At 41.1% G+C, this 17,375-nt stretch overlaps 1 protein-coding gene across 1 annotated transcript in view; it reads left to right on the top strand.

Moving 5' to 3' along the window:
- The window catches only part of LOC142664805 (spectrin beta chain, erythrocytic-like), a 77,681-nt gene extending 60,306 nt beyond the window's left edge, over positions 1-17,375 (top strand). The window contains exons 28-36 of the mRNA XM_075844142.1: positions 1,641-1,779; positions 4,284-4,368; positions 4,896-5,092; positions 6,517-6,605; positions 8,142-8,211; positions 9,936-10,198; positions 12,172-12,345; positions 13,763-13,805; positions 14,575-17,375. Of these exons, the coding sequence (XP_075700257.1) occupies positions 1,641-1,779; positions 4,284-4,368; positions 4,896-5,092; positions 6,517-6,605; positions 8,142-8,211; positions 9,936-10,198; positions 12,172-12,345; positions 13,763-13,805; positions 14,575-14,736 (1,222 nt within the window). The 3' untranslated portion in view covers positions 14,737-17,375. The remainder of the gene's footprint in view (positions 1-1,640; positions 1,780-4,283; positions 4,369-4,895; positions 5,093-6,516; positions 6,606-8,141; positions 8,212-9,935; positions 10,199-12,171; positions 12,346-13,762; positions 13,806-14,574) is intronic.

Here is a 17,375-nt window from a genome sequence, read left to right as displayed (position 1 = left end):
TGGACATGAATGAAGAGAAGTGTATGATGCTGATTGGTCAGCGTCATACACTTTTCTTTACAACGTCCACTTGGTTAAAGTAAAAAAAAACGCCCAGTTGGGCTTTTACCAAAAATTTTCATCAATGTTAAAATGCTCCTAACATTGGCCCTAATAAACTTTTTTTTAAAGAAAAACAACACAGTAGTTATCAGCATTAAAGTGTTTATTAGATTAGTTAGGAGATAGGGAAGTATGAAACTGGTGACAGAGCCTCTTTAAGCTCTAGACTGGACCTGGGTAGGGCTGAGGATGTGGTGTATCTAGACTTTTGAAGGGCAATTCATGTTGTGCCGCTTAAAAGGTCGGTGACCTTGTAGAGGGCGCACAGAGAAAAATAACAATATTCGTAGATGATCGGATCTGTAAGATAATCAACACAGATGTGGATAATATAATACTCCAGGGGGATTTGGGGAAGCTAGAGGTTTCGTAAAACACTGGGTAAAACGGTCACTGAAAGGGACTTGTAGATATTGGTGGACAGTAAACTTAACTTTAGCAACCAATGCCAGGCAGCTGCTGCCAAGGCAAATAAAACCATGAGATGCATCAAAAGAGGCATAGATGCACATACGCATGTTTTTGCCTCTTTACAAATCACTAGTCAGACCACACATTGAATATTGTGTACAAATTTGGAAACATGTAAAGAAGAAGGACATAGCTGAATTGGAGGAGGGCAACCAAGGTAATTAAGGGAATGGGTGGATTGCAGTACCAAGAAGACGATTTGACCATCATCATAGAGCAGTGACACTATGGAACTCTTTGGCGCTTGATGCTGTGATGGTTGGATGCTTTTCTTGAGTGTAATAATATTACAAGTTATATGTACTAGATTTCTGGAGATGGGTCGTTGATCGAGGGATTTATTCTGATTTCGCAGACGGGAATGAATTTTTCCACCTAATTGGCATTTGGCAGCTCTCTCATGGGGGTTTTCTCTCTCATAGGGGTTTTCTCTCTCATAGGGGTTTTGCCTTCCTATGGTCCTGATGGACCCGTATCTTTTTTCAACCCTATTAATTATGTAACTATGATAGATATGATGGAGCTGTTATTATCCATTTGTTAAGAATGCTAACAAATCCAGATGCATCTCATTGACTTGGACTAGATAGAATTGCAGCAAAAAAGGTTTCTCAGGCTGCATTCCTGTTCCCATGTAAAACTGAAGAAAGAGGTACAGGTTATGGCTCAGCCATGGTTAATTTAAAGACCTTAATTAGTCCATTTTTTGTCTAAGTGGGCCTCGGGCTGTCACCAGGCAGACCTTATAATGTCTTAAAGTTTCTTAAAATATCCAGTAGCAGATAGGGCTTTCTGTGACCACTCTCAAATATATTTTGTAGTCTCAGAAAGTGGCTTCTTGAGCATTTTTTCCTTTCTGGTTAAATATCATCTTTGCTCAACAATCATAATTATACAAAGCTGTTGTCACAAGTTACTTTTTAATACTATTCCAGATAGAAATCACTGCAGGCTTCAGTCTCGTGAATGGTTTACCCCATAACATGGCTGCCCCCCATGCGTGTTATTAACAGGTGCATTGAACTGTTGCCAAAAAATGTGTTTATGTGCTATTTTTTGATTCACAGAGATGTGTCGTCTGTTGAGTTCCTAATAAAATACCACCGGGAACTGATGGCTGAAATTGAAGCCAGAAACGCGACTTATGGCAGCTGTGTTGAGCTAGGTAAAACTCTTCTAGCTCGTAATCATCCGGCTTCAGAAGAGGTAAAGAACTAAGTGTCTAGCAAAATATTATATACTGTATGAGCCTATATATATAGTGAAACACCTACAAAAAAAACACCCGCCTATCAAGACAATATTTTCTGTGACAGATTTTCAGATCTATCATATCCTGGCCCTCTTCTTTGAGAGGACCACCCAACTAAAATACTTTTTTTTAACGCAATTTTGGGTGGTCATCTCAAAGAGGCTCCACTAAAAATGTTACTGCAGTTATGAACTTAGATGTGATTGGTAAGGGTATGTTCACATGGCATATTTTTAGACATTTTTTGGGGCATAAACTCCTCGAAAAACAGCTGATAATATGGAAGCTGAACGCCTCCAGACATCTGCAGATTGATTTCAATGGGAAAAACGGCGTTATGTTCCGATGGAGAGTTTTTTCAAACCGCCGCATAAAAAAACTGTCACTTCTTGAGCCATTTTTGACGCAATGAAAAACGGCTCCTAAAATGGCTCCAAAATAACTGCATCAATAAACGTTTAATGCTTTAAAAACTACTTGAAAACAGCTCCGTATTTTACAGCCGTTTTTACTTTAGCGTGTGAACATAGCCTAACCGTTCGATCTGACCCACTGACACTGAACCCGTCAGTGCCGCTGACCTGATGGATACAGGTTTCAGTGCAAGATACAGCTGCTATAGGATACAAAGCAGCTGCATCTGAAAAAGTAAAAATTATTTTTAATAAAAAGTAATTAGAAAGTTGCACCAAACACACTGCTATACATTTTAATTTATTTTTTCAAACGTGTACATAGGCTTTATAGAGCACAAGAATATCTGTACTCGGTAGATGCAAGAAACAGAGAATAAGATTTTTAATATATGTAGCCACTGGATGAATCAATGGGAGCTTAGTGCCACTTATCATGGAGAAATGCCCCGGGAGGATACACGCACAATAGAGTAGACAATGTTCCCTTCCACTGTCTTCCTCATCTGATCTGTTGCTTCCACACCTAAAATGATTAAATGATTTGCTAATTGTATAGCACTCTTATATGGGCACTGTAAGGCTGTATTATATAGGCACTGTATGGCAGTATTATATGGGCATTGTATGGAAGTATTATGTGGGCACTGTATGGCAGTATTATAAGGGCATTGTAAGGCAGTATTATATAGGCACTGTATGGCAGTATTATATAGGCACTGTATGGCAGTATTATATGGGCATTGTATGGCAGTATTATGTGGGCACGGTATGGCAGTATTATATGGGCATTGTATGGCAGTATTATGTGGGCACTGTATGGCAGTATTATATGGGCATTGTATGGAAGTATTATATAGGCACTGTATAGCAGTATTATGTGGGCACTGTATGGCAGTATTATATAGGCACAGCATGGCAATATTATATGGGCACGTTATGACAGTATTATATGGGCACTGTATGGCAGTATTATATAGGCACTGTAAGGCAGTATTATATGGGCACTGTATGGCGGTATTATATGGGCACAGTATGGCAGTATTATATGGGCATTATATGGCAGTATTATGTGGGTACTGTATGGCAGTATTATATGGGCACTGTATGGCAGTATTATATAGGCACTGTATGGCAGTATTATATGGGCACTGTATGGCAGTATTATGTGGGCACTGTATGGCAGTATTATATGGGCACTGTATGGCAGTATTATATGGGCATGGTATGGCAGTATTATATGGGCACTGTATGGCAGTATTATATGGGCACTGTATGGCAGTATTATATAGGCACTGTATGGCAGTATTATATGGGCACTGTATGGCAGTATTATGTGGGCACTGTATGGCAGTATTATATGTGCACTGTATGGCAGTATTATATGGGCACGGTATGGCAGTATTATATGGGCACAGTATGGCAGTATTGAATGGGCAATGTATGGCAGTATTATATAGGCACTGTATGGCAGTATTATATAGGCATTGCATGCAGTACTATGTGGGCATGGCATTTGGCATTGTAAGATGAGATGGAGGGGGTTATCCCTGTACCTCATAATAATTTGCATGAAAAATGTAGTAACTTTATAAATATTATAATACTTACAGTATCTTCTACCGATCCTGTATTATAGTCCAGAGCTACATTTACAGTTCTGGAGCCTGCAGATTTGTGAGTTCTGCTCTGGAATGTAATTCAGGTTATAACTTGCAAAGGAAAAGTTTGCATTATGTAGTGAAACTGTATTATATTTGATATGTTTCCTCTCTATTCTGTCTATTTAGTGATGAATATTGTTTTTATAAAGCAAGTAAGAAACAATTAGTCAAACATTATTAGTTTATATATGTCTTTATGTGACTTTTCAGCATTCTATCTGTTGTATTTCTTCCCTCTTTTTTCAGGGTACGTATACCAGACACCATTACTTATTGCTAACCGGCTTTTTTTATTATATTTTTTATAATTATCATATTCTAGACATACAATTCATATGATGCGCATGTATTCCCCTCTGATATTATCCATTTCTTTAACAGATAAAGGAGAAGCTTGCAGAACTCGCTGTTAGAAGGACAGAGATGATGGAGAAATGGGACAAGAGATGGGACTGGCTCAGTGTTTGTGAGTAAACACATATTGCCACCTAGTGGCGAGATGGAAAATCTTCACGCAACAGAAATTCTCTTCAACGTTCTCTATTTAAACATAGTTTCCAACTTCCAAAAATTAGTTTTTAGTTGTATACAAGTCCTGCCCTCAAATACTGTCAACTCTTTAATAATGACAGCAGGAGCTCCCCCATTAACATAATCAGAGTGCCCCCATAACATACTTTGCCGGCTGCAAAGAAGTTACAAGTGAGTTCATGCCAAAAGTAGTGCACTGTGAACCAAGCCTGACGTATAGCCGAGCCGCAACCTCACATCTATTTTATACACTGCGCCCTATTCATTTATTCACTCCTAGTCTGGATACCTTCATCATACAAGATTTCCAACATTGCTTCACCTGAATTGTGCCCAAATGTTACATCGTGTTTGATTGGATAGAATAGAATAGAATAGGGTTACCCTAATATACTGCTGTACGGGTTGTAATTATTAATAATAATAATAATAAAAATAATATTTTCGTGTTGTTTCCTTTAGTATTGGAAGTTTGTCAGTTTGCTAGAGACGCCTCTATGGCAGAAGCCTGGTTAATAGCAAAGGAACCTTACTTGTTAACGACGCATGTTGGAAACAGTGTTGATGATGTGGAGAAGTTGTTAAAAAAGCACGAGGCCTTTGAGAAGTCCACAGCAACATGGGAAGAAAGATTTGCAGCGCTGGAAAGGTTGACTACGGTACGTCTGTAACATGATACGCTGAAACCCTGCGCCACATACTTGTGGCGCAGTCTCTGGATCCCTTTGAATAAATGGAAGTGGTAACTAAGGTCAGATCAAGCTCCACACAGATAGCCGAGGTCTTCAGCTGTCCAACTTTTAGCAAAGCTCCAGAATATGTAGATACTTAAAAATATATATATATATATAGACTCGTGATCTGAGTGTTATTACAAAACAGTTGACATTTACGGATTTAAGGATTATAACCACTAGCGTTTCTTGGTTATTTCCACTTCTGCATATGGAACTTCTCACAGGTCTATTTTAAAGGGTTATTCTTGTTTCAGCAAATAGATGTTATTATTTATATAATGAGAAGTTATAAAATGTTCTAATATACTTTCTGAATCAATTCCTCACAGCTTTTAAGATCTCTGCTTGCTGTCATTCAATAGGAACCTCCATTGTTTACTTCCAGTGGATAAAAATCTGTCCTGGTCATGTGATGGACACACAGGTGCAGGACTCGTTACAGTACAGTTATCAAAGCTATGTATTCATCACATGACCAGGACAGGTAATTGGGAGTAGACAATGAAGGTTTCTATTGAATGACTGCAAGCGGAGATCTTGAAAACCCTGAGGAATGAATACAGAAAGTTTGTAGGAAAACGAATAACATCTATTTGCTGAAACTGGAAAACTGCTTTAACCTCTTAACGGCATGGCACGTGCATGTAAGTGGCTGTCGTTAAGGGGAAGTATGGAGCGGGCTCACGAGCTGAGCTCGCTCCATACTCAGCGGGTGTTGGCTGTGTAATACAGCCGACACCTCACTGCAACCGGCACAATCAAAGATCATTTTGATTCTGCCCGTTTAACCCCTTAGATGCTGTGGTCAATCGCAACCGCGGCATCTAAGGAGTTAGAGACTGGGGGGCGTCCCCCTCTGACGTGCCAATGGCGATGCATTTGCAGGCTGCCATGGTCGTCACGGCAGCCTGGGGGCCTAATGAAGGCCCTCAGGTCTGTCTTCTTTGTACTCCTATGGAGCCCCCAAAAAATGGCGCAATCGCTGTTTTTTTTGCATTTTACCAGTACATTATGCGGTACATTAAATGGTGCCTTGAAACTTGTCCCGCAAAGAGCAAACCCTCATGCAGCTATGTCGACGAAAAAATAATGAAGTTATGGAAGGTGGGGAAGAAAATGCGAAAATGAAAATATGCTGTGTCAGTAAGGGGTTAAACAACATTTCTTACTGACCTAAAAACATGAATCTCCAAGTTTTCCTCTTGTGCAAAGTATTTTTTATTGTGTATTCAGTCATTTTTAGAGTTACATAAATCCGAGGTGCTGGTTGTCAGACACTATGAAGCTCGTTGTCCCTGCTTTTCACAGTCCCTGAAAAGCCAAATTTTTATGTTTTTCCTTTTCAGTTGGAATTGCTGGAAATACGTAAAGCCATGATGCAACAAATGGCTCTGGCAGCTGATGCTGAAACAAGAGAGGTCCAGGCCGAGATTCAGTAAGACGGAAATATTATTACGATCCTGTGTAACAGTGGCGACAATGACAATGCAGCGCTATCGCGGAGATCAGCACAGACAGTCTGGGGCAGGGGCTGTAATAAAAAGAACTGTGCCAATCCATTTGAATGGTTTTATTCACGCTTCCTTTTTTTATACGCACGTTTTTTAATGTGCATGCTGGTTTTTTCAATGCGCAGATCTGTATTGGTACCGTTGTTAGGGCAAAGAAGTCAATTGGTTGATTTTAAAAACGCTTATTCGATTTTTGCCGGTCTGTATTCTGGTTTTACATTCGTATTTCAGCAACATTACAAAAAACGGAACAAATACGGATGTAAAAGAGACAACTTCTAACAAAATATGGGACAAAAATGGATACAATACGGAAACAAAAACGGAACAAAATGTAAAAAAACAGACAACGTATTCCGCATCCACATCCCATTCATATTTTCATACGAAGGTGTGAAGGAGGCGTAAAGGGAACCTGTCTGTCATTGGGACGATCCCATTTACTTTAGGCCATCACATGCCCTAATGATGCTGTTCCATTATGAACAATTCTATATTCAATACAGCCACGCAAAGTGCAGATCATCGGCCAGTAAACAACATGCCACATATGCCACTTATCTCTCTGAGCTCACTCTGTAGCAACCGGAGGAGCCCTGTTTCTGAAGCTTGACATAAACAATAGACGTTTTTAGTCCAGTTCACCATAAAAATGCATTGTTGCTTTGCTGATTATGTCAAGTATCGGCACAGATCCTTCCCCCTATCCAGTCATGTGCTGCCTTTCCGCACACATTTTCCATTGACAGTTTAGGAATTTCTCATATTGGGTCCTTTAAATTGCAACAGGGGAAATATATAGTAAGCTAAAGGTTCCCCGATCACTGGGGGTTTCTGATAGTAGCCGATCACTGGGGGTTTCTGATAGTAGCCGATCACTGGGGGTTTCTGATAGTAGCCGATCACTGTGGGTTTCTGATAGTAGCCAATCACTGGGGGTTTCTGATAGTAGCCGATCACTGTGGGTTTCTGATAGTAGCCGATCACTGGGGGTTTCTGATAGTAGCCGATCACTGTGGGTTTCTGATAGTAGCCGATCACTGGGGGTTTCTGATAGTAGCCGATCACTGGGGGTTTCTGATAGTAGCTGATCATTCGGGGTTTCTGATAGTAGCCGATCACTGTGAGTTTCTGATAATAGTCGATCACTGGGGGTTTCTGATAAAAGCCGATCACTGGGGGTTTATGATAGTAGCCGATCACTGTCTGTTTCTGATAGTAGCCGATCACTGGGGGTTTTTGATAGTAGCCGATCACTGGGGGTTTCTGATAGTAGCCGATCACTGTGGGTTTTCTGAAGCTGGACCTGCAACTATAAGATGATGGCCTGGCCAGATTCAATGTTAATGGATAGATCATTGAATGCAGATGAAAAGATTTACAATTCCTATATTATTCTTAGTAGCTAAAATGACCTACGATGGAGGAAATAAACCCATTTGACATGTTTGTGTTCCCAGTGTTCAACCAAAAGAAGATAAAGAATATTTAGAACCAACTTCTTACCAGACATCTGAGGAATCAGAAGAGGTGAGAAACTGAGACAGACTGTTCTTCCTTCACGCTAAGCTCAGGCTCATATGTTACGAGTTTGCTGATAAAGTCCTGATGGATCTAGCAGTGATTGCTGGGTGTACATGAGCTTTTTTCATTGCCATAGTACCTGAAATGAATCTGACTTGCTTACAGTTTGTGCTGGTGCGGGTTCTGCAGAGCAAATCTTCAGCAAGTGACAGTACAAGTACAATACAAATGGATGGGATTTTCAAAACCCCATCTACATGTAGCAGATTTTAAGATCCGCATCATGCACAGTCCGTTGTCGAAAAGCAGAAGAGTTTCACTGCGGATTTCAGCCTTTTTCAGGCTTATCCTACATCAAATCTGCTGTGAAATCCACCACGTCTGGATGCATCCTCACATATGCAGATTTCGAAGCAGATTTGTTTGTAGCAAATCCGCAGCAGAAATACATGCCCCTAAAGTGAATGTTCTGCCTGACTTAAAGGCTATGTACACCTTTGAAACAGTATATATATATATAAATAAATGTCAATCCGTGTCGGGTTCAGTGTCAGCGGGTCCTGCGTGATCAAGATATTTCCGATCACATCTATGTTCGTAACTTAGATGTGATTGATTACAGGTGAATCCTACGCGTCAGAGACACTGAGGACCCGCTGACACTGAACCTGTCAGTTCCGCTGACCTGACGGATACAGGTTTCAGCGCTAGATACAGCTGCTCTGTATACAAAATACAAAGCAGCTATATATCAAAAAGTAAAAATAATTTTTAATAAAATGTATTTAGAAAGTTGCACAAAACACACTGCTAGACGTATTTATTAAAAAAAATATATATATTTCAAAAGTGTTCATAGCCTTAATTCTTTAATAGCTTCTAATTTCAATTTCTACAATTGAGATTATCGCTCAGCTTTCTTCGGAGGCTGAGCCAACAGGAGAAGTAGTATCACAGTTCTTTCATACACTGTTGCCACTTGAGTCTAGTGATCATACATTGGTGGCATATCCTAGCAATTTGCCCGCAATGACTATATTTTTTGCCCGCAATGACTTTTGCTCTCTTTTGGATTCACTTTTGGCTTTGACTCAGAAAAATTTGTCAAAAACTGCATGTGTGATACTAACATAAGGCGGGTTTCACGCATGTAGTTTTTGATGCAGTTTGAGGTGTCCTTTTTGATGCAGGTTTTTTGGCGTAAAGGGGTTTTCTCATAATGCTCATTTATCACCTATCCACAGGATAGGTAATAAATGTCTGATTGGTGGAGGTCTGACTGTTGAGAGCCCCACCGATCCCAAGAACGGGGGTCCCGGAGTGCCCTATGTGAATGGAGCAACACTGCGCATGCTCGGCCACCGCTCCATTCACTCTCTATGGTGCTGTTTCGGTCAGCGCCAGAGACTTTGAATGGAGCACGTCCGATCTGTGCTCCATTCAACGTCTCCTGGCAGCGGGCTTGTGACTGGAGGGAACAGGGGGACATAGGACCCCATTCTGGCAATCGGTAGGGGACCCAGCTGATCTAACAGTTATCACCTATCCAGTGGATAGCTGATAACTTCTTGTGACCGGAATACCCCTTTAAGCCATTGACACAATGGTCTTATAAAAAATTCTTTATTTTCATGTAGTCACTTTCCCCAATCCTGTCTGCAAGATTTAATGATTCTGCAATGATCAGATGACATTTTATGACGTGTTTGTTTCATGTTGTAATGTTATAGGTAATAAGAGTAAAGGAACCCGAATTGCCTAGCAAACAGGATATTATAGAAGAGACACAAGCAACAGTGGAAGAGTGGAATATCACAAAAGATGAGCAAGAGACCGAACAGGCAGATTACAGTGTATTACACCCAACTGTGATTATAACAGAAGATATTTCCACTCTTCCAGCAAGTCTGTCTAGTTCTGACAGTGTTCAGATGCAAGGATACTTACTCCGGAAACACGACCTGGAAGGACCACTCAAGAAAAAACAGAACAGGTCGAAAACTATATCATAATATGGCCAAAATGACAGTATAAGTACAAAATCTTCAATGGCTGCTATGTATTTATGGCTGGTTGAGGTCTTTATAGATATAATTTGTTATTACGTCCATCTTTATGTTGCTCAGGCAGCTTTAGATGGTTCATCCTCGATGTAATACAATTCTATTGACCAGGTTTCAGCAACCTGTAACACCACAGCCGGCATGTGGGGCATGGTTTGCTGGCACACTTTCCTCTCCCGGTGTCCAGCGTGTTGTGTGCTTGGTGACGCTGAGCATAGGGAGAGAGAGCAGAGCTTCATTATGCGCTTGCGGAGCAGATCACCAGAAGAGAGTGCAGTGCTTCATTTTGTTTGTCGCTGCTGAACACTTGGCAAGCACACAATGTTGCACGGCTCTCTCTCCTGGTGTTCTGCGTCACTAAGCGCATAATGTAGCGCTGCTCTTTCCTGGTGAGCAGTGCCGCAAGGACAAAGTTCAGTAACCGCTCTGTAAAAACAAAGGTCAGCAAAAGTTGACAGCTCTCTCTTATGTGCACCCACCCAAGCTGGTGTTCAGTAGCCGCTGTCTCGCCTTTGTGCACCCCCAAATATGGTGTTCAGTAGTCACGGTCTCCCCTATGTGCATCCCCAAAGTTGGTGTTCAGTAGCCACGATCTCTCCTATGTGCAATGTGCACCCCGACGTTGGTGTTCAGTTCCCCCTAACTGGTGTTCAGTAACCGTGGTGTCTCCTATGTGCACCCCCAAGCCGGTTTTTAGTAGCCGCGGTCTCTCCTGTTCTCCCTAGCTGGTGTTCAGTGGTCGCTCTCCCTCCTGTGTGCAGTTCTCCCTAGCTGGTGTTTAGTAGTTGCTCTCTCCTGTGTGCAGTGCCCCCATGCTGGTGTTCAGTGCTATATATACTATAGAATATACAAACAGGTGCTGCCACATACAGGACACTGAGAGGTTGTTCAAAACCATCATCTACCTCATTCTGACAAATAACTGGTTGTCATCACTTTCTGAGGTGGAAGGTCCATATTCCATGCATTTTCTGTTGGTGGTTACTGTGGAATTGCCAAATTGGTACTAGGGTTTGTGGTACCTCTTGTACCTAAATGTCACATACAGCATGTCTTACCAGGTCTTGGAGGAGATCCACTGCTTACTGCAGCCTTTCCTCTTCTCTGTATTTTGAAGCTGAAGTACTAGCTCAGCATCACTTTTGTTTCCTGCAGCTTCACCTGTGTGAGATCTCACAGGCCAGGATCACACACACAGTTTTGATGCAGTTTTTGTCTCCTTTTTTTGTGTCCACTTCTGTGTTTGGACAAAAACTGTCACAAAAATGGAAAAACGCATTTGTTATTACCACAATTTGCAGCGGTTTTGTAGTTAGCATGGAAATTTAACTGAAGTGGCTGGCATAGAGCCTTCACCTTAGCCCCTTTCGAACACCATTGAGATGAATTGGAACGCTGTTTGCGAGCCAGACCCTCTCGTCCAACATCGGTGTCTGACCTCACATATTCTCTTTTGGCTGAATGGGCAAGAATTCCCACAGACACACTCCAAAATCTTGTGGAAAGCCCCCAGAAGAGTGGAGGCTGTTATAGCCTCAAAAAGGGGGATCAACTCCATATTAATGCTCAAGGTTTTGGAGTGGGATGTCCAACAAGCTCATATAGGTGTGATGGTCGGGCGTCTACATACTTTGGGCGAGATTATGTATCTATAACACTATGTTTCAATATCTGGCATCCATGTGGGCCATTGATAAGAAGTAATTTGGCCCACTAGTTGTAGTTGTACATATAGTAGGAAGCCCTGTACAGAGAATCACAATAGGGTCCACATCTTGTACTCTTTCACTGCTCCCCTTCTAGAACAGGAGCGCTTCGTGACCATTTCTACTTTACTTGTCTGAAATCATAAAAGTAAAACTAACAAATTGGTAAGTGTTGACGGGATATTTCTTTTATGCAGGTCCTGGAACAATGTCTTCTGTATCCTAAAGGACAATGACTTATTTTTCTACAAGGACGTCAAGAGTTTTGCTCTTCATGAAACTTTACAAGGTGAAGAGTCACTTTTCCTGGGCAGCGCATCATGTGAAGCAGTGGCGGACTATAAGAAGAAAAAGCATGTTTTCAGGCTCAGGTGAGTAAGTAAATGAGATACTGGTATAATACGGTGGAAAATGAATTACTCGTCATGATCTTTCATCACAGCTTCATATAAATAAAAAACAACCATTATATATAAGGCTGAAAAATATGGGTGACAAAAATGATGGCCACCAAGACAGAGGTGTAGCTAAGCAGTGTCCATGGCAAATATTCAGTTCTCACGGCTCCTGCACGACTGCCCGTCTTCTAGCTCTGCCAGATTCTCACTAAGTTATACCTAGCACCCGGGACGCCATTACATCTCTCACTATATTGTCATTTCCAGACTCCTGAATGGCAAATCTGCCTACTTATGTGGCAAGACATTTTATTTTTCTGTATCAGTCAATACTCTTACCATTTAGGATCAAAAATAAAGCCGGGTGACCACCACTATATACTATAAGGCCACTATATGCCACTTGGCTATGTTCACACTGCGTTTATGGTTTCTATTTGACATATAGGCTGGCAAAAGCTCCCCGACATACACATTAAACAGAGGCTGTGACAACATCAGTCTCCTATAGGTCAATGATAGCATACATTTAAAGTACACTTCATGAGAGCTTTCATGATGTATATGTTAAACGGATGCCATTATAGCCTATGGGTGAAGGATTCCACTATTAGGCATCCGTCACCATAGGTTATTATGACATTTGTTTTACATATACGTTATAAAAAGCTATTGAAAAGTTAATGTCATATACATTAAACGGAAGCCTGTGATATATGTCTACACTATTCGATCCAGGTAAACAAAAAGTATACTGACGTATACCAGCCCAACGGAGGGTGAATGGGGACTTGCGTAAACGCTAAACGTATACGCTGGGAGCTTAATGGGCGTATATGTTAAGAGTGCACTGCAATCGCTGTGTCAATAATAATTTCATTTTCACTCTATTCAAGTTAGGTCGGTTCTACATATATCCGGTTGAGGGAAACTGAGGCCAGAACTGATCCCATGCTTTCCTATGGGAGCAGTTCTGGCATCAGTTGCATCCGTTTTAACGCCTTCGCCAGCCAAAAAAAACCCAAACGTTTCATGAAGGGTTTTTCTGTCCAGCTATAGTCCGACTACGGACGCTGAACCAATGCACAAAATTTTATCAGTTGTATCTGGCTCAGGCTAGAAACAACTGGCCGGACACAACTGATATATGTGAACCCAGCCTTACATACATGCCAAGGATTGAATAATAATACTGTGACATTTAATAAAAAGCATTTTGGCAAAGTATCTGGAAGTTGTGGCAGAGTTTACATGTTGAAAACGAATGTAAATCCTACTAGGTAAATTATATGTCTATATTCACATTGTTTCATACATTGCTTTCACTTTTATGTAAGATTGTGAACATACAGATTAACAAGTGAATTAATAAGGTACTTTTATTTTCCAGGCTGAGTGATGGCAACGAGTGGCTCTTCCAAGGAAAAGATGAGGTATGTAAAATACATTTAAAGTGTATCTTTCATGATAAAACCGTGCACACCACAGACTATTCTCCTCTACAAGCCTTGTTCTCAGGCACCACTCAGTCCACAATACAGGTTTGTAATGTGGACCCAATATGGCGTTCGCGTGCCACCATTCCTCATGTCCAAGATTGGGTTCAATTTAATAAAAAATGTAAAGTTTAGAAAATCTACAAATACAATCAATTATTAAATATCGCTCATTGTTAAGGTAGCCACCCAACTATTCTCCATGCCAACACTCTTGTGTACATTCCCGTGTTCCCTGAATTGGTGGCCGGCCATGCATCGTTCACTGTGTCCCGTTCTGCTTGACAAATGCTGTATCTGTATTATGTGGCACATACTGCCAATGTGCAATAGGTACATGCTATGGCCGGGTGACATCTTACATAGAGAAATAGCGATCGGCCCCGGTCATGTATGGCATGCATAGAGAGTGGTAAAGCTGCAACAGATGCATCGGGTCATGTGAGGGGGAGTTTCAAGCCCGCCCACGAACCCAGTAATATTGGCGCGATCCATGGGTAGCGTGAGCTAGAAAAAAGGCTGAAAAAGTGTGAGTTTGTAAAAAATGAATATGAAGACAGCATTTAATAACAATAACTTGACTATGTATGGTGTGTGGCCCAGAGGTTAGGTCATGATACAAACCCTTTGACATATTCGTACTGAACGGTTACGGATAAACATTTGCTACATTTCATTTTTACTATTACATTTCTGCATATTTTAGGCTGAAAGACAAACCTGGATTGACATTCTCAGAACATCAATTGCGAAGACGTCTGATCAAAACCCAAAGTCTAAAAGTCTGCCTCTCCCTTCCACATCTGCCTCCGAGGTCAAACCAGAGAAAAAGGAAAAAAGATTCAGTCTCTTCCCATCCAAAAAATAGTATTTAAAAAAACCAAGTCAAGTGCGGAAAGTACTGTCTCATTTCTGACTATAAGAAAACCGTCTGAGCACTACAGTTCCTGGGAAGGGGTCAGCTCATACCCTCACCTCTGATCACCTAAAATCCCACCACCATCAGTTGCGTTTCTGCTCATCATCTACATACAGTAGAAGCTGCCATTGTTTGGCTCAAACCAATATATTACCAGTTGACTAGAAGCCACAACATTAGTGTCACTAATTTCAAGTAAATTGGTGGATTGGAAGTCCAGAACGTGGCATCCAACACAGTGTGTGACATGTGTCCGCCATGTCCAATGGTGGAGAGTATAGAAGAGCGCCAATATCAATACAGGGATTTAAACAATTGGTCCTACTTTTATTACTTTACAAGAATATATATATTTTTTTCAGATTTTCTGCAGTATTAAAATGGCTTATTTCAGTATGCATGTCTCGCAGAAGCTTTGCTGCCATGTTATATTTTTGGTCATGACATTTTGCCACCAAAATGAATGTTATTTAATTGGGCCGGCAGGTGGAGCCCTTATGTGGTGTAGTAAAATATTGCATTTCTGCTGTATCCTGTAGCCACCTACCTTCAGTCTTTTGCTGTCTAGTTTAGTTTTTAAAGCTGAACATACTTGCAGTTATCCTTAAGCAGTCTGTCACCATGCCCTTATGCATAGTTGACTATATTGGATCTGCTCATTTAATCCATCGGAAAATATTGTCCTGACATTATCTTCATCATCATCAATAAGCGCTCAAGTCAATAGTAGACATATTCCGATTACGCATGCAAACAACCAATCAATCGTGACCAGATCCTTTGTATTTATTAGAAGTTATCATAGTTGACTAAGTTATTACATGATATGATTGTTTCTAAATAAATCTCCATATTGTATAATCCACATTGATTGAAGCCTAGTAACCCCTAAATATACAAGTCATTTAAAGCCTAACTCCTCTAAAACCTAAAGATTAAGCTATGATCATCAGCTCTTCAATGTCAGGACCCTGTCACACAACTCCACATATCTCAGCTTCCTTTGTGTAATATGAAGTGGGGAGGGATAGTGAGATTGGATATAACTGCAGTATCACCTGAATCTTAATGGGGTTGTCCGGGCACGGGCAGTTTATCATACTGATGACCTCTACACAGGATAGGTCATTAGTATATGATCGTGGGGCTCCGACACCCAGACCCCGCATTGATCAGCTGTTCCAGCTGCTTCCAGGCAACATATGTTCCTGCTGGAAGCAGATGGCTATTCTAGTGACTAGGAGCAGAGTTGCAGTACTGCAGCATGGCCACTATGCAATGTACGGAGCCAACTGCTTCCGACACTGGCCACTGCAAAAAATCTGGTGCCTGGAGGCAGCCAGAACAGGTGATCGGTGCGGGGTTCAGGTGTTGGACCCCCACTAATATACTGATGACCTGTCCGGAGGAGAGATCATCAGTATGAAAACCGCCGCCTGTCTGTAAAACCCTTCTAAGGTTTTGACTGGACTTAGGCTTTAAACATAAGGATCCCCCTGATTTATTTGTAGACGGCTCAGAATTACTTGACTTGTGTGTCATGACCAGACTGTACAACGTTACCTGACGTTATTTCTGCATTTTGCTCTTTAAAGGGGTATTTCCAGAATTGACAATTATCGCCTATCCACTGGATAAGCGATAATTGTCTGAACACTGGGGACCCTAGCAATCACGTGAACGGGTGCATTGAATGGAGCGGCACTAGAGTATGTGCACTGACGCTTCATTCAACGTCTATGGGAATGACGGACAGAGGCGAGTACAGAGCTTGCCTATTTCCGTCAGTCCCATAGACATTGAATGGAGCGGCGGGCGCATGCTTGACCGCCACTCCATTCAAGTTCCTCCTCACTGCGGGTAGTGCAGTATGGAAGAACCGGGGTTTGGAGCCCCTGTTCTCACAATCGATGGGGCCCGCAGCGATCAGACAATTATCACCTATCCTGTGAATCGGTGATTATTGTCAACTCTGGGAATACAATTTAAACTCTTTTCTAGTTACAGCTATATTACAGAATAATAAAGCATGCAATGGATATGTTATAATAACTGAAGTTGATTAAAGAATAGTAGTGCTTGATCTGATCTGACACTCTCATCTGTCTCCATTCCTACCTTACACTTGGCCAAGTCCTTACCGTGGGAATTCATAGACTATGGTGTAGATAATTCATGCATTCTTACTTGCAGCACTATTGCCTGTACAGTATATGTGCCTATGTTTTTAGGGTTCCATTATAAAGCCTGCAGCTTATATATACATTTGCAGTGTTGTTACCTTGTTTCTACTACTGATCTCAAAGTGGTGCTAATGATGTCAAAGTCAAAAAGTGAGTTCACACAAAGCGGCCACAGTACTGCCACGAATCGCACCAACATGCAGTTTTCAGCTCAGTGGCCGCTACATGTAGTCTCCCCTAAAGGGATTTATATGTTCAGGTGGAAAAAGAAAATTGTTGTTTTTTCCACATTTTTTAGTTTGTTTATTAAAAATTGCAAATCACAAATAAAGTTTGGAAGAAGAAAGATAAAGAAATGTGTATGTGATGTTATTATTTCAATGATGACTGCACTTTCTACATTGC

The sequence above is a fragment of the Rhinoderma darwinii genome, chromosome 12 (genome assembly GCF_050947455.1).
Source record: "Rhinoderma darwinii isolate aRhiDar2 chromosome 12, aRhiDar2.hap1, whole genome shotgun sequence".
In the NCBI taxonomy this organism is placed as follows: domain Eukaryota; kingdom Metazoa; phylum Chordata; class Amphibia; order Anura; family Rhinodermatidae; genus Rhinoderma; species Rhinoderma darwinii.
Note: the sequence above shows the minus strand (reverse complement) of the source record. Positions and strands in the feature narration are given on the sequence as shown.